The following is a 24,492-nucleotide window of genomic DNA, read 5'->3' as shown; positions in this document are numbered from 1 at the left end:
TTCTGTCATCTGCTACCATTGAGAACAGTCTAGAGCCATCCTCTTTGGAACCCCCTTTCAGGTAGTTGAAAGCAGCTATCAAATCCCCCCTCATTCTTCTCTTCTGCAGCTAAACAATCCCAGCTCCCTCAGCCTCTCCTCATAACTCATGTGTTCCAGTCCCCTAATCATTTTTGTTGCCCTTCACTGGACTCTCTCCAATTTATCCACATCCTTCTTGAAGTGTGGGGCCCAAAACTGGACACAGTACTCCAGATGAGGCCTCACCAATGTCGAATAGAGGGGAACGATCACGTCCCTCGAGCTGCTCGCTATGCCCCTACTTATACATCCCAAAATGCCATTGGCCTTCTTGGCAACAAGGGCACACTGCTGACTCATATCCAGCTTCTCGTCCACTGTCACCCCTAGGTCCTTTTCTGCAGAACTGCTGCCTAGCCATTCAGTCCCTAGTCTGTAGCTGTGCATTGGGTTCTTCCGTCCTAAGTGCAGGACCCTGCACTTATCCTTATTGAACCTCATCAGATTTCTTTTGGCCCAATCCTCCAATTTGTCTAGGTCCTTCTGTATCCTATCCCTCCCCTCCAGCGTATCTACCACTCCTCCCAGTTTAGTATCATCCGCAAATTTGCTGAGTGTAATCCACACCATCCTCCAGATCATTTATGAAGATATTGAACAAAACCGGCCCCAGGACCGACCCTTGGGGTACTCCACTTGATACCGGCTGCCAACTAGACATGGAGCCATTGATCACTACCCGTTGAGCCCGACAATCTAGCCAGCTTTCTACCCACCTTATAGTGCATTCATCCAGCCCATACTTCCTTAACTTGCTGACAAGAATACTGTGGGAGACCGTGTCAAAAGCTTTGCTAAAGTCAAGAAACAATACATCCACTGCTTTCCCTTCATCCACAGAACCAGTAATCTCACTGCAAAAGTCCACGTTCCTCGACAGCTCTTGTTCTGGACCGGCAACTTGGCTGTAGGCAAGTCAAAAGAGTTTGACTTGAAGGGTTGAATCGTCACTTGGACCTCTGGGTTGACTAAATTGGGGTCCACTAAGGAAGCATGGATAGCCGACATTTGTGCTCCGGCGTCCCTCTTCCCGCCCACACTCACAGTTTCCCTCCGCTCTGAGGGTATCTGGGAGGCATCTGGGCCTGGGGACCTCTGGTGTGATTCCGGTGCGATGAACTCTAATCCTTTGGGGTTCTTGGGGCAGTTGGCCTTTACATGCCCCGGCTCGTTACATTTAAAACATCGCCCAGCTGACTGGTCATTGGGGCGAGGTGGGTTGCCAGAGAATGGTGTGGTGGGGCGATAAGGTATCTGGAGTGTTCTTTGGGGTGTAGAGTTGGGGCCTTGGGCTGCCCCCGGTAGTAGGGTGTGGTCTGAGGCTGTCCCTTCTGGTATCCGCTCCAACTGCGACCAGGGTTGTTACTCTCTCCTCCATCCACCCATTTTGTTCCAGTTTGCCCCGCCTCTCTGGCGGTCTGGGACTGGGGACTATGCTCGTACTGATCAGCATAAGAAGCGAGACTTCCTGCTGAGTCCATTTTCTTATCCAATAAACACTGTTTTATATCATCCTTGGACATATTCAGGAATTGTTCCTGTATAATCAAATCCCACATTCCTCCAAAGTTAGTTATAGCCCGTCCATTGAGCCATTTATCAAACAGTTCTGTCATCTGGTTTACATAAGCCACATTACTTAGTCCAGGCCCTCGCTTAAGGGTTCGAAATTTTACTCTGTAGGTTTCGGATGTAATTTGAAATTGCTTTAAAACCAAATCCTTGAATTTATTATAGTCAGAAGCCTCCTCAATAGGCATCTTATTGAATATGTCCAGAGCTCTTCTAGTCAATTTTGCGAGCAATGTGGTCATCTTGTGAGCTTCAGGAATTTTATGGAGTGTGCACAGTCTCTCAACGGTGAGAAAATATTCAGCAATATCACTGGATTCATCATACTGCAGACATAGTCGCTCCCATTTGTGGATTGTTAGGGTTATTCGGTATATTCTGCTGAGCCTTTGCCTTCTCCATTTCCAGTGCATGCTTCCTCTCTTTTTCCCTCTCCTCCTCAGCATGCTTCCTTTTTTTCCCTCTCCTCCATTTCCATCTGTCTGAGTTCTACCCGTCTTTCATGTTCCTTTTGTCTTTCCTCAACCTCAAATCTGGCTTATTCTGGCTTCTGTTGAACATTGCATTCTGTCATCCTAACCTCTCCGTTTTTAACTAACTTTACACCCAAGAGTTAGAAAGAAAACAAAAAAAACCTGGCTTGTAAAATTTTGTTTTGCTGTACCTGATACCTTTTGTCTCGGATAGCTGTTCTCAGCTTACAGAAAAATCTTTTTTGTTATGCCTGCTGCTCTGTCCCCCAGGCAGAGAGACAGAATCAAAAGCTGCAATCACCTTTTACAAAACCTTTTAAAATCCTGCTGTGCTACTGGTTCAAAATGATCCCAATTCTCCCACCATGTCAAGGTTCCTTCCCCACTCTGAACTCTAGGGTACAGATGTGGGGACCTGCATGAAAGACTCCCTAAGCTTATTCTTACCAGCTTAGGTTAAAAACTTCCCCAAGGTACAAACTTTGCCTTGTCCTTGAACAGTATGCTGCCACCACCAAGCGTTTTAAACAAAGAACAAGGAAAGAGACCACTTGGAGAAGTCTTCCCCCAAAATATCCCCCCAAGCCGTACCCCCCCTTCTCTGGGGAAAGCCTGATAAGAATCCTCACCAACTGGTACAGGTGAACACAGAACCAAACCTTTGGATCTTAATGATCCAACAATGAAACAATGAAAAATCAATCAGGTTCTTAAAAGGAAAGGTAAAAGAATCACCTCTGTAAAATCGGGATGGTAAATACCTTACAGGGTAATCAGATTCAAAACACAGAGAATCCCTCTAGGCAAAATCTTAAGTTACAAAAAGAGATAAAAACAGGAATATACATTCCCTCCAGCACAGTTTATTTTAAACAAAAGGATATCTAATGCATTTTCTAGCTAGATTACTTACTAACTTAACAGGAGTTGGAAGGCTTACATTTCTGATCTGTTCCTGGCAAAAGCATCACACAGACAGACAGAACCCTTTGTCCGCACCCCCTCTCCAGATTTGAAAGTATCTTGTCACCTCATTGGTCATTTTGGGTCAGGTGCCAGCGAGGTTACCTTAGCTTCTTAACCCCATTACAGGTGAAAGGGTTTTGCCTCTGGCCAGGAGGGATTTTATAGCACTGTATACAGAAAGGTGGTTACCCTTCCCTTTATATTTATGACAGCACCTTTCTTGAAACATAAGTTCTACTGCCAAAACTTTAGGAAGTGGGAAAGCGCAGCCAGTATTGTGTTTCTCTTGAGATCTGTGCTGCACTTTATACTGAAGTGGATTGACTCCCATCTGCTTGTGAAGAGTGATACCCTACCCTTATTTCTAGGAACCCTACCGCAGACATACCAATGGTTTGGAGTGGAAGGAGGGACTAGTCCCATTTCTGGGCCCATGCTTCCCCTTGGTGCTCCATACCTAGGTTTACCCCTGGAGTCAGGAGTCTCTTCTCTGGTACCTTTGCTGTGGATAAAACTAGGACAGCTTGTAAGCCCTCTTTGGGTTTTGTTGTAGGGAGTGAAATCTTTGGCTACTGTCAAGCACCACTTTCTTAGCAAGCCTCTCCCCAAACAAGATTCTATCTGAGAATTTTAAGGCACAAAGAAGAAAAGGGGGAACAAAGATCAAGAATTCAAAATCATGCAGCTGTTTTGAAGGGGGACATCACTGGGAACACAAATAGATGGGAGCAGGGGAAGGAATACATTCTCTGAAGTGGCTGCACCTAAGAAACTACCAACAGCCTAAGAGGGTCTTCTGAGGATTAGTATTTGTATGGCACTTTGCAAAGTATTATTAATATTTAATTCTCACTCCGTTCTTTACTGATTTTTCCTCCTATAAATTAAAGCTTGGATCATGGTGCATCACAAAAAAGTAATAAAATAATATTAATAGCCTTAAGAGTGTTATTGAGGAAGAAGTCACTTGTAACACTATAAAAGTGTACCATTTTGTACAGCACCAAACAGAGCTTAGTAAGCAAAAAGTAAACTAAAGAATCTTCTAGTGTTCCATTTTTAAAGGAAAGTAGTTTTTGATAACCCATGTCGTTTTCTGAGCTGGCAACAGAACAAACAAAACAATAAAATACAAAACAATATCAGTAGGGATCAGCTTTCTAAATGTTGACAGCTGAGACTCTGGCATCAAGTTAAAAGGTTTGAAAGAATTCCCTACAAGACTTTACAAAATACAAGTTTCACATTCTGTGCTCTCCACTAAATCAAACTGCATGCACAGTGTCCCTAAAGTATCTAACAGAGAAGAGCTAGAAAATCAGACCACCACATTTTTACTTGTCAGTAAGCAATACACAAATATTCCTGAGTGCATTAGATACTGAATTGAATCTAATGGATTCTCTCATCAGAATACAAATCAAGTCCCTTTGCATCTCATATTTTAAAAGATAGATATGGGAAGTCAGACTGTCAGGAAAACAACTTTGTTCCTTTAGATGTCAAAATGAATAATCTTTGTTGAGTTTGTTATGGAAACAAAAAACTGATTTTACCATGGCAACTCAGTGAATCGGGGGGGGGGGGGGGGGCGAACTTACCCTCAGAAATCACAGTTGAAATTAAATCATTTTTATATTCATTAAAGCTGACTTAAGTAAAAAAACTTCCCTATCTAGTACATTTTTAAGACTCCCTCCCAGCTTCTTTCCAAAATATTTTCTCCTCTGACTTTGTAATTAAGTGTGAAGGACTTAACTTCTACAAAACTGAAGTTATGAAGCAACAATCTCCACTTTCCCTTACATACTATTTTTATGGTCATCATTAGCGGATATAACAAGAGTTATAGATTTGTTGAGGCAAACATTTCGGCTTTGAATAAGAAACTGAGCATTAAAATTCTTCTTGTAAGCACAATATACTGCAATTTTTAGGATTTCTATGTTTTATAAATGCTACTCTTTTTGGTTAAATAAACTGGTTATTTATTATCGAGGGGTGAGTCAAACCCCATAAAATATTTTATAGTTTCCAAATTACCAAAACAGCTAAGTAGACTTAAAATGATTTCCACACAAACTAGAAAAAGTTTGTGGTTTTCTACTACAGAGAAAGCAAATACTTGAAAATATCTGGCTTGAGTAACTTTACAGTACTTTCAGAAGGATATTTAGAACCAGGTTTGGGCCTTTCAGATTCCTAATTTTCTCCCAACAGAAGAATGCAAACTTTAACCACGTCACAAAGAACAGAAGTCAATCACACAGAATTTGTGAACTGTACTACACTAACATTTCATAAAATGGAAGTTTTAAAGCAACATACCTTCAAAGACATCGGTCATTTTGCAGATGTGAGCAAAAGTAGCTCCATTTGCCCATGTGTATACTACATCCATTAGGTTGGGTCTGAAGGAGTTTAGGTAATTTTCCTCATCGATTTCCAATTTAGCTTCTGCTGAAACTTTGGCAATTCTTTTAGCACATTCCTTTAACAATAAAAGGTTTAGCTTTAAAATCAAGTTGCAGTGTGACAAATTCTTCAAAACCAGAAACTAACTCATTGTTTACACTAGAATTTGAAATCTCATTAGAATAAATGTAACCAAGCAATTTATAGTGCACTTATTAACCTATATGTAAGAATCTAAGAATGATACATGTTAATTGGACAAGCTCATGAAGGCCTTACATGCAGCTTGACAGCATTTCTCTGTCTGTGTGTGTCTGAACATTACATGGTAACTTTTGAACTCTGCATCTGATCAATTTCAAAAATTTCAGGTAATGTGTTCTAGGCCATCAACAGCCAGAACCCTATTGATTTCGGGGAAAATTGGAAAACCAAAAAGGGGAAGACAAGGGACACAGGAAGCCCACTGCATCTGGTTAGCAGAGCTACAGTTTTAAGGATCCCTACAGTTGCCTATAGCAGTGGCTCTCAACCAGGGTATGTGTACCCCTGATGGTATGCAGAGGTTTTCCAGGGGTTACATCAATTCATCTAGATATTTGCTTAGTTTTACAACAGGCTACATAAAAAGCACTAATGAAGTTAATGCAAATTAAAATTTCATAGAGACAATGACTTATACTTCTCTAGATACTATACACTGAAATGTAGGCATGTTTATACTCCAATTTATTTATTTTATAATTATATGGTAAAAATGAGAAAGTCAGCAATTTTTCAGTAACAGTGTGCTGTGAAACTTTTGTATTTTTATGTCTGATTTTGTAAGTAAGTAGTTTTTAAGTGAGGTAAAACTTGGGGGTACGCAAGACAAATTAAACTCCTGAAAGTAGTCTGGAAAGGTTGAGAGCACTGGTATATAAAGCAAACATGTCATTGAAGGCACCCAAATTAATGCCTTCCTGCACACCACCAGCCTGCTCATTCTCCCAATAGAATTTAACATGTTGACACCCTGAATGACTTTTATCCCAGACTAACAATAATGGGGTGGTGGAGGGAATGGGCACATGCATATAGCCCCTAGCATGGGGGGGAGAATAGGGTACCCTGTTATAGGGGAGGAGAGAATATGGGGCACACAACTCCTGGTTGAGGGAAATGGGGGGCACAACCCCTAATGGGTGGCAGGGGGTAGATTGTGGGATCCTGATATGGAGAAGGGGGCATACAGAGTCCCTGGCCAGGGGGAAGGGAGAATGGAGGGCTTCGGAATTCACAGCAAACCCCTGGCTGTGGGGAGTTGCAGGGAGTTCCAGAAATAGAAGGGGAAGGGAGGGTGGCACCCAGGGAGCCCTGAGCAGGTGGGAATGGAAAAATTCACAGAGTCCCTGGTGTGTGCAATAAGCTTGAACTACAGAAGCGATGACCCTCTAATTTGCACAGGTCTCAAAAAAAAGAATGTATAACCAAGAATAACAAAATCCACTACTATGATGGCAAAGTCTTGTGCTACTATAATTAGACAAAGAATTCACCAATTTTACCAGAATTAAATCTCATCCTGCACTTACACATATGCTTAATTTTATGCCAGTGAGCTGTCCCACTGAATTCAAAGAGATTTTCACTGGAAAATTACCTGCATTTGGCGAAGTGGTCCTGCCAATTGCTCTGTCAATTTGGGCATTTCACTGGACTGAAAAAGAAAACATTCAACAAACTCATGAGCTGCATATTCCCAATTTAAATCAAGATAAATGCAAAATCAAACCTGTGACATTACCAGATATGTTAGTGCCATATTAAACCTTTCTAATTCCCTCTCAAACCTGTTATCACAAATACTAAAATCTACTTCAAGTAGGTTTATTTAAAAATAGAGCATCTATCAGTTTCTCCAGGTATCCTTAACATGAAAGTTAAAATATAAATTAACTGAACACAAAGACTTTCAATGAAGAAAACATGCTAATGGGAACAAAAGGCATCCTTTTTCTGTACTAGATACACTTAAGACAGTCCCTCTGTTAAAACTTAAGTTTGAATTTTCAATATAATAAATTATTCTAGAATGTACCAATAACTTTATTATGAATTTGAAACTTTACTTTTAATTAAGAATGTAAAATAATGTATAGGTGGAATTTTTATTTTTAAAAGAATGATGTGTGAAGTGTCAATGGGGATGAATGAGAATCTCAAGGCCAGTGGTTCCCAAACTTCAACTGCCTGCGGAACCCCTTTCCCTAAACTGTGAAATCTCGTGAACCCCCTCCTAAAAAGGAATATTTTCAGGGATTTAACTTTAAATTTCCTCTGCACTCAGCATAGCTCCTGCTGCCGGACCCCGTTGACTGCCCTGGTCCACTGAGCTCGGGCTGCAGGTCCTGCTGACCACTAGGGCTCGGGCTGCCAGCCCCAACTGCCCGGCCCCACTCTCCCTGGGGCTCGGGCTGCCAGCCCCGTGCAGAGCGCTGGGATTCGGGCGGCCAGCTCCCACACTGTCTGCCCAGCAACCGGGTCCCACCTGCTGCCTCCAATGCCCAGGGTCCTCTGGCCGCCATTAGTGAAATTTTTCTGGCGAACCCCTTGTAACGTTCTGCGAACCCCCAGGGGTTCGCGAACCCCAGGTTGGGAACCACTGCTGTAGCCTAACCAAGAGCAACAGCCTTCTGGGTCCTGCTTTGAGTCTGGATTCGCTGCTGTAACTAATAGATTTTACGATCTATTATATGTTATCATGTGTTCCGTTACTTAACTTTCTATTACACCTGAGCAATAGCTTACGTAGGCATCACTTCCATTACAGTAAATTACTAGCATCTTTGACTCTTCACTTCTTGAGTCAACATAGGTGCCACATTTTGCTATCCATCTGTAGCAATATCTTACATGAATGATTTTGTTAAAATATGTTCACAATACTAAGCATCACTACAGGAAAACACTTCAAATTTCTTCAAGTATCAGCTGCATATATAGTGAAGTATTTAGCACCTACCATTAACAAACTGCATCACAGTTAAAGGAACTGGCTTTACTACTGTATGAATATTTATTTTGAATTTCAAAGGCCGTAAGTCCTTGTCAACAATTCGTACTATGGACTGAATTAAAAATAACGTGTGATCTTGATACTTTTATGAAAGAGGCAATATTAAAATTCTGAGTAACTCTGACTTAAGTCCATCCTATACAGTTATTACTATGACTTACCTTTAATCCTCCTAGTGAGGATTCCACCCCCCAACCCCACAAAATACTGGAGTAAAATCAGAACACTTATTCCAGTTCTAAATGGGGGAAGTCTTTGTGAAATTAGTATAATTTTATAAGCCAGTAAACACACAGATACTGTTTCTAACAAAAGTTATATTTACTCCTCTCTCATAAGAGATGTCTTCTTAAACACATCAAAAATCAAAATTTCCAAGACTAGAACGTTTTCTTTTATGTTGCAAAGCACAGAAACAGATGACTGAGCATTGCAGATTATGTCATTGAGCTTTATTTATTTAATCAGAAGCTAGTATAATGGGGCATCCATGACACGCTGTGTGATTTAGAAAGTTTGGCAGGCAGAGGTTGGGTATTTCAAAGAGGTGACATGGCTCAGCTGTTATAAGAGGTCTATTTGTATTTGAATCACATTTTAAAAGATGGCAAAGTGCCAGTACAAAAAGTTAAAAGGGTTAGGACCCTCAAGACTGCTATACATCTAAGGCTTTTAGATTTTATCTGAAAAGCCTGATCTTTGTATTGTGTTTTCTGCTTTTTTGCAGCTCTATTGGTGTCCACAAGAGCACAGGTGAGGATTCTTGACTTACATGAAAAAAGTCAGAAATACCCTGCCGTTTTCAATAGTGGCCACCCTAATAAAAGTTTTGCTGTAAATCCAAATTTTTTACCTACACTGGAACCACAGCAGTGTCTTGACAGTTTCCAATGCAAGTTATGATTTTTCCTCAAAAGAGAGCGTGCATGCTGATGTGCTGCTCCTCCACTGAACTCTTCACTCTAGCTTCTAGGGAGGGTGGACTGTACGTGTGTGTCAGGCTTGAGGCTCTTCATTAACAGCCCCACTGCCTGGGGACCAGACAGTAACAGATTAGTCACCCCAAGGGGCTGAGAGTCCTGAATCGTCATGAAAATATTTTAACAAAATCATTCATGCAGGACATGCTAACAGATAGTTTCAATTCCAGTTTTTTCCAATTAAGGTTTGTTTTTTTTTAATTTTATTTGTATTTTTATTAATAGAGTCCCTCTCCTTTGGGTTGAGATGAAAAGAGCTTCCACACTTGTACATGAGGGCCTGTAGACCTACTTGAAATTTTCTTGAGTAGGGATCAAGTGCTTGGATTCTCAGTGTTAGCTAGCACCACATTAGGCATCTCTCTAAATGGACATACACCTGACAATTTTGAGGTATGCAGCATTGGCCTTATGGTTTATGTCAGTGTTTATGCCTCGCCACTGAGCTTGCTGCCAGCCTAATGGAGTCCATGGATTCATCCTTAGCTTCAGTGGTGATGGTGGATATTTCCTTTACTATCAACTTGAATTTACCATGGTTCTAAAAGTTAAGGCTTTTTAGGTCACTGCACCAGAACATTATAGTTCTAGCAAAGTCTATGGCTGCCAATGAGTCTACAAGGGCTGCTGAAGAAGTTTAAAAGTCCTACTTAGGGTGGCTTCTTTTAGACATTGTGGAGAGATCAAACTGTGTGGTGTTCTGAGAAAGGCAGAAATTAAAACAGAGAAGCAAAGAAGGGAGCCCTAGAGAGTGGGAAGATCTTGGATGTGAGCAGTCGTCATTCTGCATGTCTGAGTGAGTGAGAAGGAGGAGTTTTGCATGTATGCTGTCCCAGAAATTATCTTCATTAAAAGAAAGAAAGCTAAGTCTCCCCCAAAATGAGCCACTTCCACAGAAACTCAGTTTGTCATCCAGCATTCTTATTGGCTGATAACTGCCATCACCTCTGTCTCCATTGACACTGAAGTTGTAAGAACCTTCAGAATTCCCAGGATACTCACAGAGATTAGATGTAGGCATAACCAATTGTAATTTGTATTCCAAATACATGGTCTACCCACTTCCTTTATACTACTTGTTCCTATGTAATTCGAAATAGATTGTTATACTTTCCAGCCACTCTCTGGGAAAAGCAGTCGTTCCTAAAATATAGTTTAAACCTTGTCCTGTAGCTTCAAATCATGACCATGTACAATAACTCTGCTAGTATGTTTCACCTCAGAGTCTTATGTCTTTTTTATATACGGTACCCGTGGCGACAGGAACCTTGGAAGTACCCAAGTTAGACTTGTCAAGGAACTGAAGCTGTTGCTCACGAAGAGTGAGTGAGTGAGTGAGTTAAGGCATTGCCATTCTAGAAGAGGGATAGAAGTGCTATTGTCCAAGAGAAGAGGGAATGGGGTAGATAATCAGAATACCAAATTTTAGCAAAATCTGATTTTATCACAACTTGCCAAATAGTTTTTTTCTTTAGTTATAACAAAATTATTACCACAAGATGGTCCAAGAACCTTCCTGTACTTTCCTCTCATTCATGAATATCCTTTTAAAGACTGCTTTATGCAAACAAAACAGACCACAATATTCCAGATGCAGCCTAACACTTTCCATAGGAGATACCATTATTTCTTTTCTTTAAAACTTATTTTCCTTTTCATACAACCGAGTATGCTGATAGACTCAGTTTGCGGAGCTGGGTACTGCAATCATCATGGTACGGCTCATCACACAACTCAAAAACATTTAGTTGATTTTTTTCAGGTGTATTTCACCATGTTTATAATTACCTAATTTTCTGGCAGTAAAAATTAACTTGATACTCCTCTGCTCGAGGATTTACTGTTATTAACTTCATGCCAGTCAGCTTTTGATTTATCCTGCTGGGTTGATAATGATGCTTATGGTTTCAAAATTCACAATTGTCTTTATAGTACCTTTAAGACTTTACCAGAAATGCAGGAGAAGACAATCTACTCCTAGTGAATGCTGTGGCAGCTGTAGCAGACGCAGGAGACTAGTCAATGCCTGACCTATAATTGGACCCCGCAGCAACCCTCACTGATCTGTACTTCAGTAAAGTGGAAACCTGGACATCTGATTTCAATGTGGGTCTGGAGTTTACTAGAACATGAATTTAGTTGTTCTACTATAGCTTTGATAGAAACTATGCTATAGCTTTTATAGAAACAAACAAATTATGATTTCTGAAAAGTAACTCACATTCTCTTGAAATACAAAGCAGCTTAGTAATGCAGTTGCTTGTTCTGCAGATAAGTCATTGAAGAGACCATTAAACATCATTTCTGTCAGGAGCAGTTCATCAGCACTATAACGGAGAAAAATGAGAAGGAAGCTTAAGTAACAGACCTCTTACTTAAGGAGTATTTCTAATTATATACACTTTGCATTATAAAGTACATTGCGTTCACAAGAGAGAATAGCTTTTTATTTTGACAGTTTACTGGAAAACTGAAAAATAATTTTGATTTGTGGGGGAATGGAAAGGAGAAGCGAGAAAAAGAGGTTTCTGAAAAAAATCAAGTCCTTCTAAATCAAAAAAGCTTTATTTCAACCACAAAGAATCTCTTGCCAGTTTACAGTGAACTGTTACAGCAGCTATGCCCAGTTTTAGTTACGGCTTTGACAGCTAGACACAAAGGAGATTATACAGATCCAGAGAAAGGACAACAGAATAATAAAAGGGTTAGAACATTTGGTTTGCGATAAAGCCTTGAGAAACTGGGATTGCAGTTGTTGGAGAACAGATAGTTAACAAGATACAATTTACATTTTCAAGATATTATAAGATATAGCAAACAGGTCAGCGTGCTTATAAAATCTAAAGCAAACCTGGTCATGAGCTATATAAAAAACAGATTTGTAGAAATAATCTTGAGTTTTCTTTGATTGGGCATCAGCTAAAATACTGTTGCACTTTTACTTCAGGCTTTTTCTAGGCAAAACTCAAATGAAAATCAAAATGTAAAAGCTCAGTACAGAAAAGTAGACAATTAGCAAACAATTCCTAAATTACATGGAAGTATGGAGTTTCGTAAGTTACTGACCAACTCTTGTTATGTACTGCTTAATTCTACTGTGTTATTTGATGTAATAAGATGCATCAGAATAGCAAGAAAGAATTAGGGCAACAATTTCATGGAGCAGACACAAAAACAGCACCTACTGTGGTGTTAAGTTTAAAAAAAGAAAAGAATTACAAGTTATTAGTGGATATAGCCACTTGTACAAAACAAATCTGACAAATTTTCTGAGATATTGAAGTTTGATTTAATTGATACAGTTCCCATCTGAACCTTTTTTGAAATACCAGTTCTAACATGGTACATGCCTAGTAAATGTATTTTACCTTATTACAATTAAATTTATTGTTTTTCACACATCTATTCCTGCAGCCTTTTGGCACCAATTAAATTATACTCTTCAGTAGCGACAATGAATGGACATTAGAATAACTGTTGCTACACCAAAGAGTTTATGGGCAATCTGGATTAATGGAATACAAGGAACTGGGCTACAGAAATTTAGGGGGCCCTAGTTGTCATGGCATAATGTATGATATTTGATACATTAAATATTACAGGAGACTAAGGTCCAGCCTTTGTAAAGACAAGCCATTGTCCTGGCCTTTTAACAGATCATTTTCTTATCAGTTCAAATTTCCATTACATTTTATCTTGAGTTGTATTAGAATCTTATTCCTTTAACTAGCTTATTCCTTTTTCTTTGGAAGGGATTAGAGAGAGTCACTGTTCTTTATAATACACAGAAAATGTATTTTTAACATGTGCATTCCTATTAAAGGTTTTTAAAAGTGGCCTCTATCATGCTGTAACTAGGATTAGAAATATAGTATGTTAAGCATTAGTAGGGTTCAGCAAGACATATGTATGCATAACACTTCCACAGGAACCCTCAGTTACCTGCTGATTTCACAGGCAACTCGTCCTTTCATCTCTATGACATCAGAAGATGTGGCAAAACCCAATCTTCTCAATACACGTTTGCGGCACTTGAGCTCATCCATTTGTAAGACAGTTCTGGCTTTCTTTAGTTCTCGCTTTGCCGTTCTAATATCCACTGCAATCTGTGAACCCAAAAGAGTACATAAATGTTCAGACCCTGCATTCTTAACACAGACACTTAAGACAACTTCAGCAGAATACAAAGATAGAGATAGTTGTATTTTAAAATGTGTACTTGCAATATGGCCTTCATCATCATAGTATATCTACACCCATAAGAGGATGGGAAATATTATCCCAATTTTACACATAGGGAATTGATGGACACACACACACAAGGCAAATAACCTGGCGAAAGTCACACAAGTAGTCTGTGGAAAAGCTGGGAATTCTGAGTCCCAGGCTAGGGCCTTCACCACAAGACCATCAACAATAATCAAATACAAATAAACTATGCCATAAAACTTGTAATTAACTGCTCCAATAGGATGACAGATGCCTTCTTGATGATAATTGTAGGGTAGGATAATCAGTTACAAAACAAATAAACTAAAATCCTTTGATTCCAAGAGCTTTCCAACACTGCTGTCTCCAGCCCTCTTAGCACCACACAGTTAAGAAAGACTAGACTGGAGGCCTAATTCTAGGCTAATTTACAATCAGAGCCAGACTCCGAATTCCTAACTGGAGCTAAGCAGCACTTTAGTCCAACAGTCCTATTCATTTTAATGAGCATACTCACAGAAAAAGGGTGCTATTTCAGCACGAATAAGAATGGAAGAATTGGTCACCGAGTGACTTCTGTGGGATTACAATGAATATAAGGCAGAAGAGAATTTGTCCCAGTGTATGATTTCACTTATTTTGATGATCAAATATTTTATATGGATCAGTTTTTAAGCAGTCTTTTACACCATGCCTATCAATCTTTCTGGAACTGTTTTGGGAATAGTCTGAAAGTGTAGAAAAACTGGTCACTTTTAAGTATATATCTGGCATATGTGAAAATGCATATTATTACTTAATTTTTCTTAATGACTAGGATTAGTGACAACTGAGCAGCCTTCTGGTCCATGTCAATTTTTCCTGAAAAAAGATCTATCTAATCAGCTTTGCTTACTTTCTATTAAATACCTCAAAGAGTAAAGCGTACTCCATGAAAACTCAGCCAGAGCTACTGAGATTCTGCAATATTGCTTTTTGGGCGGAGGGAGACTAACATTTTGTTTTCCAGATAAAATGCAATCAATGAGAGGTGCACAGTTATTGGCTGTGCCTTCAGCTAATTGCTGATATAGTCCATCCCTCACCTGTGCTTTTCTTTCACAAAGCTTATATACAGTCTCCAAACTGGAATCATTGTGAAGTGGATGTGAATACATCCTATGTTCAAAAGCCTCTATTTTTTGGATGACTTTTTTCAGTCCTTGGTCTTTGATGCCCATGTCATCAATGGGGTCCAATAATGGTACTCCATCAGGGAACCGCTTCTGTACTTCCTTCAACAAAAAGATTTTAAAATGCACTTTTTGGAATGCAGACATTAGTAGCAACACAAGATTTTATAGATTAAAATGTACATTTAAAATACAGATTGAAAAACAAAACAAATGGCATAAGTAGACTATTTAAGGCAGGAGTCTCAAACTCAATTTACCTTAGGGCCTGTGCCAGTCCTCAAATCCTCCCAGCGGGCCAATAATGTCACTCATGCCGCCCACAACCCGCCCCCCCAAACTCCACACCCCACCTGTCTAAGGCTCTGGGAGGGAGTTTGGGTGGGGGAGGAGGTCTGGGGTAGGGGATTGGGGTGCAGGCTCTGGGAGGGAGTTTCAGTGCAGAAGGGCTGAGAGGTTGAGCTCTCGGAGGTTTGGATGGGGGAGGGGGTCTGGTGTGCAGGCACTGGGGTGGGGGTGCAGGAGGAGCATGGGGTTGTGGGCTCTGGGAGGGAGGAGGGGGAGCAGTGAGGCTCTGGGAGGGAGTTTGGGGGCAGGAGGGGGTGTGTAGGAAGGGGGAGAGGGTGCAGGCTCTGGGAGGGAGTTTGGGGGCTGGGGTGGTGTGGGTCGGGGAGTGCAGAGCTTACCTGGGGCTCCAAGGCGGGGTGGGCTGGGGGGCCTCCACGAGCTGCTGCCCCCAGGCACCATCCCCGCAGCTTCCCATTGGCCACAGGGGCACTTGGGGTGGGGGCAGCACAAAGAGGCACAGCCCAGTCCCAGTGCCACGGGGAAGGGCTGGCAGACACATGGAGCAAGCAGGCAGAAGCCGCTCAGCATCACTGCGCTGCTGATGGTGTGCGGGGCCCCAGGCCATTGTAAATCGCCCAGGGAAAGCATGGGTTGGGGGAGCACTCAGGGCGGCAGGCAGGGCCAAGGGAGAGACCCGACCCCAAAATTGCTGGAGCTCCAAGGGCCACACTGGGGAGGTTCTCGGGCCGCGGATGGCCTGTGGGCCGGGAGTTGGAGACCGCTGATTTAAGGGATATATGAAACTTCAATAAAACTTTCTTCTATGCTGAAACTAGGCACATTAGATTTCAATTTTTAAAATAATCAGGTAAGACATTTTGTTTGAAGGCAACCAATGTTTTACATGTATTCAGTTTCTAAAACACAATCTCAGATGACTGAAGACATGAAGCAAACCTGAATGTGAATGTAAGAAACAGTGTTCTCATGCCCTATTGTGTCTGGCTGTTTAGAGTATACTGCTTGTTTTGTTTTTTAAAATTCTTGTGGAAGTTATATACCTGTATAGATTTTAACACACTTTGCCTATTGTCGATGGGCCTCAGGTCTTTGGGTATGTAAAGTCGGACACTGCTGATAGCTGAGAGAAGATGAACCAAAACAGGAACTACCTGACAACAACAACAGAGTGTGGTAAATGATAAAGTAACAATACAGGAGATTTTTAGTGATGCCTTTCAATCATTGTAAAATTCATTTTTCATTAATTTCTAACTACTTAGCAAAAAGCAAGTTGTGATTTCTTTTGCAGATTATTCCAGAGCTGTAATAACTGTACATTGTACCTGGAACAGAATTAATAACACATGTTGAAATGTTGACTAAAGAATTCTTCCTACCCTATTTTGTAACAGATTTTCTGACCACATGAAACTAACTGAACTGTTGTAGCATGCTCAAATTATAATTAACTGCATGATACCTCAGCGTTATGTCAGTTATTACTTTAGCAATAGTAGAAAAAGGCCCAGATTTTTAAAAGGTATTTAGGCTTGGCTTTGCTCAGCGTTGCAAGGCCTAACTGATTTTCAAAGGGTTTTAGGCACTTGGAATTTAGGCTAAATGGTTAAATCCCTTTTAAAAAAAGATTTATGCTCCTAAATCAGTTAGACATTGCAATGCTGAGCACAGCAACGCCTGTATATCTTTAAAAATCTCAAGTCAAAGTCCCTCACGAAAAACTGTACATAAAATAAAGCCTACTTAAAATTAATTCTGTTCCTATTTTGGAGTCTTGACTTCTAAACTTGCAAAACACTATATTCTATCATACAAATATGAATATGTGCTATTTTACCTTTTTGAAACAAATGTTCTAAATATGCAAGTAAGATGAGAAATGTCTTGCTTACATAATAATTGAAAAGACCAAGCTCCTTTTTTCAAGGTTCAGTACCAAAAGTTAAAGTATTAGTTGCTGCGTGTTTTTAGTCTTCCCTCTGTTAGCACACCATGCTTCATTCTATTTTAAATAGTTCAACCAACGTCTTTATAAATAACTTTCTTCTGGATCACTACTAGGCTTGAAAGGATTGGCTTTTTAATCAGTAAATGTCAGTAAATGCCAGTTTCACCACACATGGATGGAAAACAACCAACCAACCAACAACAATTTAAATGTACAAACAGGCAAAGAAAGAAAAAATGCTGCTTGAGAACTTATTAGAATTTGGTTTAAGGATATATAATCTATATTTTGACATGTGACATTGACAATTTGTTTTTTTATGGTTATAAAAAGCTTTTAAGTTTTTGAATCTCAACATCTACCATCATTAAATAATTGCCTGATCCCTCCCCTATTATCTGACCTTCTCCATAATTTCCTGCAATTATGAAAATTTAAATATCAATAAAATTTGGAAAAAAGCTTAAAAATAATCAGATATTATCCACTGAAATGATAAAATAAAAATCAAATTCTGACAAGCCTAATTAAATAGTGCTTTAAAAAACAGAGGTTAATATGTCCTTGAAAGTCTATAAAAAATAAACAGCACACTACACTGAACTGTAACTAAGTCCAGTTAGTCAGTAGTCTCATGCATTTGCAAAACTTCTTTAAAATTCTTCATATATAATGTACAAGTACGACTACCAACATGCCTTGCTGAGTTAGTCTTCTAAGTCAACCCTGTTAATAGCTATCAAAATGTCTTTTGTATAACATGGTTTAAGATGGTTGTGCAGCATGTGGTGACAAACATCCATCTTTCACATTACTGTAAACACTTATGTGACTGTTTTCAATGCAATACCTGAGAAAAGGGCATCCATATTTTAGCGTGTATATTCTCAACTTCTTTCATTACTTGTTTATACTCTGTTACAATCTCCACTGCAATGTTTTGTTAGTAATTCACTGATCAGAGAACTTTGAAGGCATGTCTATTAAGCAGTTAGAAATAATCTTACCATCATGCAAGTGACAAAGTTCAATGGGTATGACAGAAGTATGAAATATCATTAAGAAGTTATTATGAAGTATGTCCCATACATGTAATGGACATTATGCCTACTATCCAAAAGGTACTAGATATTAAGTAACCAAATCTTCAGAGAGTTTTGTAAGGCTTTCTATTTCTGAAATCTGAATGCAAGGATACCAGAGTGAGACATACTGTACACAAACTTTAGAAAAGTAAGTTTAATACCTAAATTTCAGCAAACCACTGGAACACATGCTTTCATGAGCTGGGGCCTAAATTCGCATTATTCTCATCAGCAAGCACCAATAATTCCCAATCTAGAAGTGTGAAAATGTTTTTAATAAGCTAACTCTGAACATTGTACATCTGCACGCCATAGTTCTATTTAGCAAATTGTGATATGCTTTTGTATTTCAGGGAAGAGTCTGTTATAGCAAAGTAGCAGCATTAAATTTTATTATGTAGAAAAATCATTAGAATTTGGCTTTATGGATTTTGAAGAAATTAGTTTACCAAAGCAATTTCTACAATGTCCATTACAATAGCTTTAAGGGCAAATACGTTGGGTTCTATGTTTTACCACATACAAGAAAAAAAAATGTTGTGTGTGCGCAGCCAGATAGTTAAACCTAACATTCTACAAAACTCATTTACTCGTATTTTAATAAACATCTCTGCAACTACTGGATTATTTTCCACAGTACACAGTAGTTTTTTTTATATAAAGGGACTGAGGACTCAAGGATCTGAATGTGGAGGAGGACTGGAATTATTTTAAGTCAAAGTTGCAGAAACTATCTGGAGCCTACATTCCAAACAACAGGAAAAAATTGTAGGGAATAGTTGCAGACAAAACTGGATGAACAAGCATCTCAAACAGGGTATTAAGAAAGAGCAGAGAGCATACAAGGAACAGAAGATGACCACCTTGCAGGATCCTAGAGCCCCAGGCTCCAGCCCAAGCTTGAATATCTATATTGCAATTAAACAGCCCTGCAATCCAAGCCTCAAGAGCACAAGTCAGCTGGCCCGGACCAGCCATGGGTTTTTAATTGCATTGTAGACATACCCAAAAAACGCTGTCTTTGTAGACACACACAGATGTCCTATTACCCAACTGAGGAGTTGTAACATATCTAATTAATATTCTAATCTAATATTAATATTCTAATCTATTAGAATATACTGAATACATTTTTAAAAATCTGGTCAAAAAGTCTGACACCAACACAACTGTCCAAACACCTCTAGAAGGAGACTTGTGATTCAGTAACTATTGTGGCCCTTAAAACAGGATTTATATCACTTTTTAAAGTTTCTTGCTTAACTACCTCTTCCCAAGAGCTAACAGAAAGATAACTTTCAGAGTGGTAACCGTAGTAGTCTGTGTCAGCAAAAAGAACAAGCAGTACTTGTGGCACCTTAGAAACTAACAAATTAGTCAAATTAGAGACAAAACTGTTAATGATGCAGTAGTAAAAATTGCCATTGATGTAAAAGATCCTGTTTGGCAATCAAATAAGCACATGAGCATTCCTGAATACTAACAAGACAAACATGGAGGAATCAGAGTGAAATCTTTAGTTTAATCAGAGTTTGTAGAATAAGGAGTCAACGACATAAAACATACAGCAGGCTGAACACTCACTTCTCCAACCTTGAGATTAAATGGTTGATACCATTTTATGGGGTTAAAAACTGCCAAGTCTGCTTGAAGCGTCATCATGTTTTCTATACAAATTTGCTACGTATTTTCCTGAGTTGTGGTTTTTATCTCAAAATCAGGCATTGCTTTTTATTATATTACAAAATGGAAAATGGCTAGAAGTGTAAGTGTTTTAGAATAAAATGCTAGGTTAAAGTGAACTGGAAAGGCTCAGAGGCTCATAGAAAGAAGAAGAAAAATCACATTTAAATTAAAAAAATATATGAGAAGATCATGATATTCAAAGATGAACAAGACCCACAAGATGAAATCAGTATGTGTAGAATTGTATGATCAAGTTAACTACAGTGCTTGTGATTTTCAAAGCAGTGTAGGGAGTTCAGTCACACATCTTTCATTACATTTAAAGGAAGATGTGTAGCTGCCCTTGAAAATTTCAACTAGATATCCTAGAGAAAGCAATTGATACTTGTGCACCTGGAGGCGATATAATTCTTAGCACACTTCTAAAATGTATTAAGTACTTTGAAGATTTAAGAGTCTTTCATCCAGGGATTTCAAAGCACTTACAACACATTAGCTACATCGCACAACACTCCTTTGAGTTAAGTAACAGATACAGAGGAACCACTTTGTTCACCACTGAAAAGCAGCTTCCTAGCAGCTGTTTAAGAATGCAGAGCTATATCAATCAATGTATTTCCCTTCACTTTCTTAGAGAATAAAATTCCCCCTCTTTTCTTAACATATGCAAAGGCTTTTATGATATACCCTGAAAGATGCTATATAGCCGGGTAATCAATTATTTTTTGTCAAGGTCCAAATTTCTTGGTCAAGGTATGGTCAAAGTCCAGACTCCAGAGAAAATATAATAAAATAATAATAATAAACAATAATAAATAAATAAATACATACATACATACAAAGATTTTGGGGTCCATTCAAAAGCGTCAGGCAAACCATGGGCCAAACCTGGACTGTCAATTGACTACCCCTGCTACATAGAATATATTTTACCACTACTGATATTTGACAATGAAACTGAACTACAAACCTGCATCTCTCCTTTCTCATCAGGCTTTGCTGGCTTTGCAGCCTCAGTAGCAGAATTCTTCAAACTCTCTTTGCTGCAGTGTAATAGGACTTCAACCACATATAATGGGTCCAGTTCACCAGAGTTGGGCTATTGTGGACAGACAGAAAAAAAGTCATCAATAGTAAATATCAATTCTTCAAATACTGGTAACAACAGAAAGGAAAATGGGAGTTCAATTGACATTCAAAAATGTTGAGAGATACTGCCCCTAAACTTTAATAGATCAGTACTTCGGTCCTGAAACCAATACTATAATTAAGTATATTTTCATATATATGTCTTCCATGCGCGCACACACATTATATAAAGGTTTTGCAATTTAATTACATCCACCCCTTTAGCCCCAACCAAAACCTACCCTACATGGAATTGCTTTCAAAAGAATGTTTTAGCAATGTCATCATTTCCGTACAGTGGAAGAACTACTAGTTGTTCCAAATACATATAGCCTTCTATAGCTCCTGACAGAAGTGGCTGACAGTGGGAAGGGTCTCTTGACATCCATTTTGGAATCCAGATCTCCCAAATTCTTTACTTTCCCAAGCTTCTGCATCCCTTCTTCTGGTAGAGAACTGAACCCCATCTGATCCAGTCAATAATGGCACTCAGTTGGTCAGGAAGTGTCTGTTGCTCCACATGTGATGCACACACTCACCACTGGGTTAGAACACTGCTACCTGAGAACTCCTAACCCTTGTTAGTCTGGGCATTGAGAGACCAGGCTTAGTCAATAAACCAGCATCACTCACACTACAGCACAGAACACTTGACTGATACTACCAAGCAGCATTTATATTTAACGTTGCCAAGGGTTTTAACAAGAAAGTTAATCTACAGGTTTGCAAGTCAGTATTTTCCCCCACCACAACAGAGGTCATTCAACAACAGATCTTTGCAGCATAAGAGCACTTATTTTGGGAGAGGGGACAAGGAAGGGAAAAGTCTTGTGCGCCAAGACTTCATATAATTGTGTAAGGGGCACAAATATCTAGCTTATATTTGCACAGGACAAGTCTGGTGTTTCAACAAAGTAGTATTCTTTAAACAGTGATAATCTTAATGCTCTAGTTTTCTTAAAAAAATAATTACAACTTGTCTGGAACAATCTGCAGCAGTGTTGTTTGCTTGTAGTAGCACTGCACTGAAACATTTCCTTTTATTTGGCATGAGAGCCAAAGTACAGAATCACAGTAGAAGCTCCATTTTAAACTAGAATGTACAAGCTTTTTAAAGTACTGATTACAGATTAACATAAGATTTTACAAAAAACAATGTAATCAAGATCAGCTTTAAAAGAGTTTTGTACTGCTGTGATGAAAAGACAAACATCAAGGGATTTCATTTGATAGGTACCTGAAGCAGAATGTAGGCAAATAACATTCTGTCAGAGATTCTCAGTGCTTTGTACACAATTTAATTGTAAACATAAAATATCAGGTTGCCCTGTCCCACAACTAAGTCGTTTTCCAGTAATTTAAGACTTCATTTGTGAAAAGACTGTTGCTCTTAATTATGTCCTATTTTGTGAAAAAGGTACTTGGCAGCTGTTTTTAGATTTACAAACCCCTTGTGACCATTGCCATCATCTGAACGATATTTGAAAATGAAATCCATGTGTGGTAAAGCAGAGTCTAGCCAAAACTTTTCAAAAGTATGGTGCTTATTTGAACATAGAACACGCTAACATACATTAAGGAGATAAAAATACATGACCTGGACAGAGGGCTGAGTCACAGGACAGACCGACCGCAACCAGATCAGAGTGGTTGTCAACCCGGGTGCCAGGAAAAGAATGAAGCCCTGCCATTCCCTGCCTGGCCACTGGGTGACACCTGCTGTGAGCGATCCCCAATATGAAGGCATTGCACAGTGTACTGGAAATAAAGTCTCTTAACCAAAAATAACTACACTTTGATTTTATGAAAAAAGAAAAAGGAGTACTTGTGGCACCTTGGAGACTAACCAATTTATCTGAGCATAAGCTTTCGTGAGCTACGGCTAACTTCATCGGATGCATACTGTGGAAAGTGTAGAAGATCTTTTATACACACAAAGCATGAAAAAATACCTCCCCCCACCCCACTCTCCTGCTGGTAATAGCTAACACGGCTGTTACTCTGAAACTTTTGATTTTATGAGCTCCAAAGCAAATTTCTACAGTTTGCTATATATTTATACTATACAGCACATGGCATACATAATTTTAGACAAATTCTTCTTGATATAGTAATTCATCAAAAAGATTATTTGAGCAAGAATAATTTGAACCTTGATTTTTAATGGAAACTTTAATCTGAAATTATACTGATATGATTGGGAAGTGAATATGAATGCAGAAAATTGATGACAACAAATTAAGCACCTGACTAATTATACTAGAAGGTGTCTAGTATAATTAAATAAGTCAGATGCTTAATTTTCACATCAATTTGATAAATTAATAATAGTATACTCTTTATAGCTATTTTGCTATATTCCTGTTATAAAATTTGTATTTCATCTGCATGACATTTTATAGGATATTTCCAACAGTTCTCAGTGGCTGAGTATAACAATGTGCTACTTGGAACATCTATGAAGTGCCATGGAGGTGATTCCAGTAGTTAGATGCAGGAAGGAAAGTGTAATAGATACACACACAATGCTTCTGTAATGGAGACAGTCAAGAACAAAGTTCAGTTTGGAAGAAAAGTTTCAGCTTTTCAGGTCAAAGAAAAAGACATGTCAGAGATTTGTGTTTGTATGCTGGAATCTTTGTTTTATGTTAGACCCCTAAAAGTCCCCTACTCCGCAGGAAATCACACAGAAGCCGAAATCATAAGGGGGTAACAAAGATCAAATAAGCTTCTCAATTCAACCCATTCCCCAAATCTTTGTTTTAGGATTTAGAGTAGAGTCTCTATATTCACTAATGAAGTACATTAAATCTAACACACTACTTATCTAGAGAAAGAACATTAATCAACTTTCATACAGGGAGGAAACTGACTACGGAAGAAGCTGGTAGTATTAACGGTATTCATTAAGGATACTATTGTGGAAACAAACAACGAACTGTTCCAGCTGAATTCTTATGACACAAGTGGAGGAAGGAGTTAGAACAAAACAAAGAAAATATCACCGTTGAAGAAACTGAGTATATATTAAAATGACAAATCTGTGAAAAATATTAGATGGATCAACATCTATATCCCAGGACAAAACTTATAAGACAAGAGGCACAGTGGTTTTCACTACTATGCATATTAAAGCAGCTGTTAATTATCTATTTCTAAAAGATCATTTGTCTTGCTTTGTCCCACAGATTTAAAAAAAAATGCTCAAAGAAACTAGCTTTTCCATATGAATGCTAGGAGTGGCATAGTTCTAAGTCTATTCCATAATTTTCAGTCTTTGTTATACTTTCCACTGAAGGAAAAAATTAGCAGCTGTCACAATGGCTCAAGTAAAAGTTGCTGTTCCAAGTGGAATTACCCTCTCCAGCACAGATCATTATATTTCAATAGTAATATTAAAACCTAAAAGA

The 24,492-nt window shown here is 38.9% G+C and overlaps 1 protein-coding gene across 1 annotated transcript in view; it reads right to left on the bottom strand.

Moving 5' to 3' along the window:
• MTREX (Mtr4 exosome RNA helicase) overlaps positions 1-24,492 on the bottom strand; it is a 100,831-nt gene that overhangs the window by 11,395 nt on the left and 64,944 nt on the right. The window contains exons 19-25 of the mRNA XM_084629347.1: positions 20,925-21,053; positions 16,276-16,386; positions 14,840-15,028; positions 13,488-13,651; positions 11,767-11,872; positions 7,150-7,206; positions 5,421-5,583 (exon numbers count right to left, since the gene is read on the bottom strand). Of these exons, the coding sequence (XP_084485473.1) occupies positions 5,421-5,583; positions 7,150-7,206; positions 11,767-11,872; positions 13,488-13,651; positions 14,840-15,028; positions 16,276-16,386; positions 20,925-21,053 (919 nt within the window). The remainder of the gene's footprint in view (positions 1-5,420; positions 5,584-7,149; positions 7,207-11,766; positions 11,873-13,487; positions 13,652-14,839; positions 15,029-16,275; positions 16,387-20,924; positions 21,054-24,492) is intronic.

The sequence above is a fragment of the Lepidochelys olivacea genome (assembly GCF_965140295.1).
Source record: "Lepidochelys olivacea isolate rLepOli2 genome assembly, chromosome: 5".
In the NCBI taxonomy this organism is placed as follows: domain Eukaryota; kingdom Metazoa; phylum Chordata; order Testudines; family Cheloniidae; genus Lepidochelys; species Lepidochelys olivacea.
The sequence above is the reverse complement of the archived record's forward strand: the minus strand, read 5'-3'. Positions and strand labels throughout refer to the sequence as shown.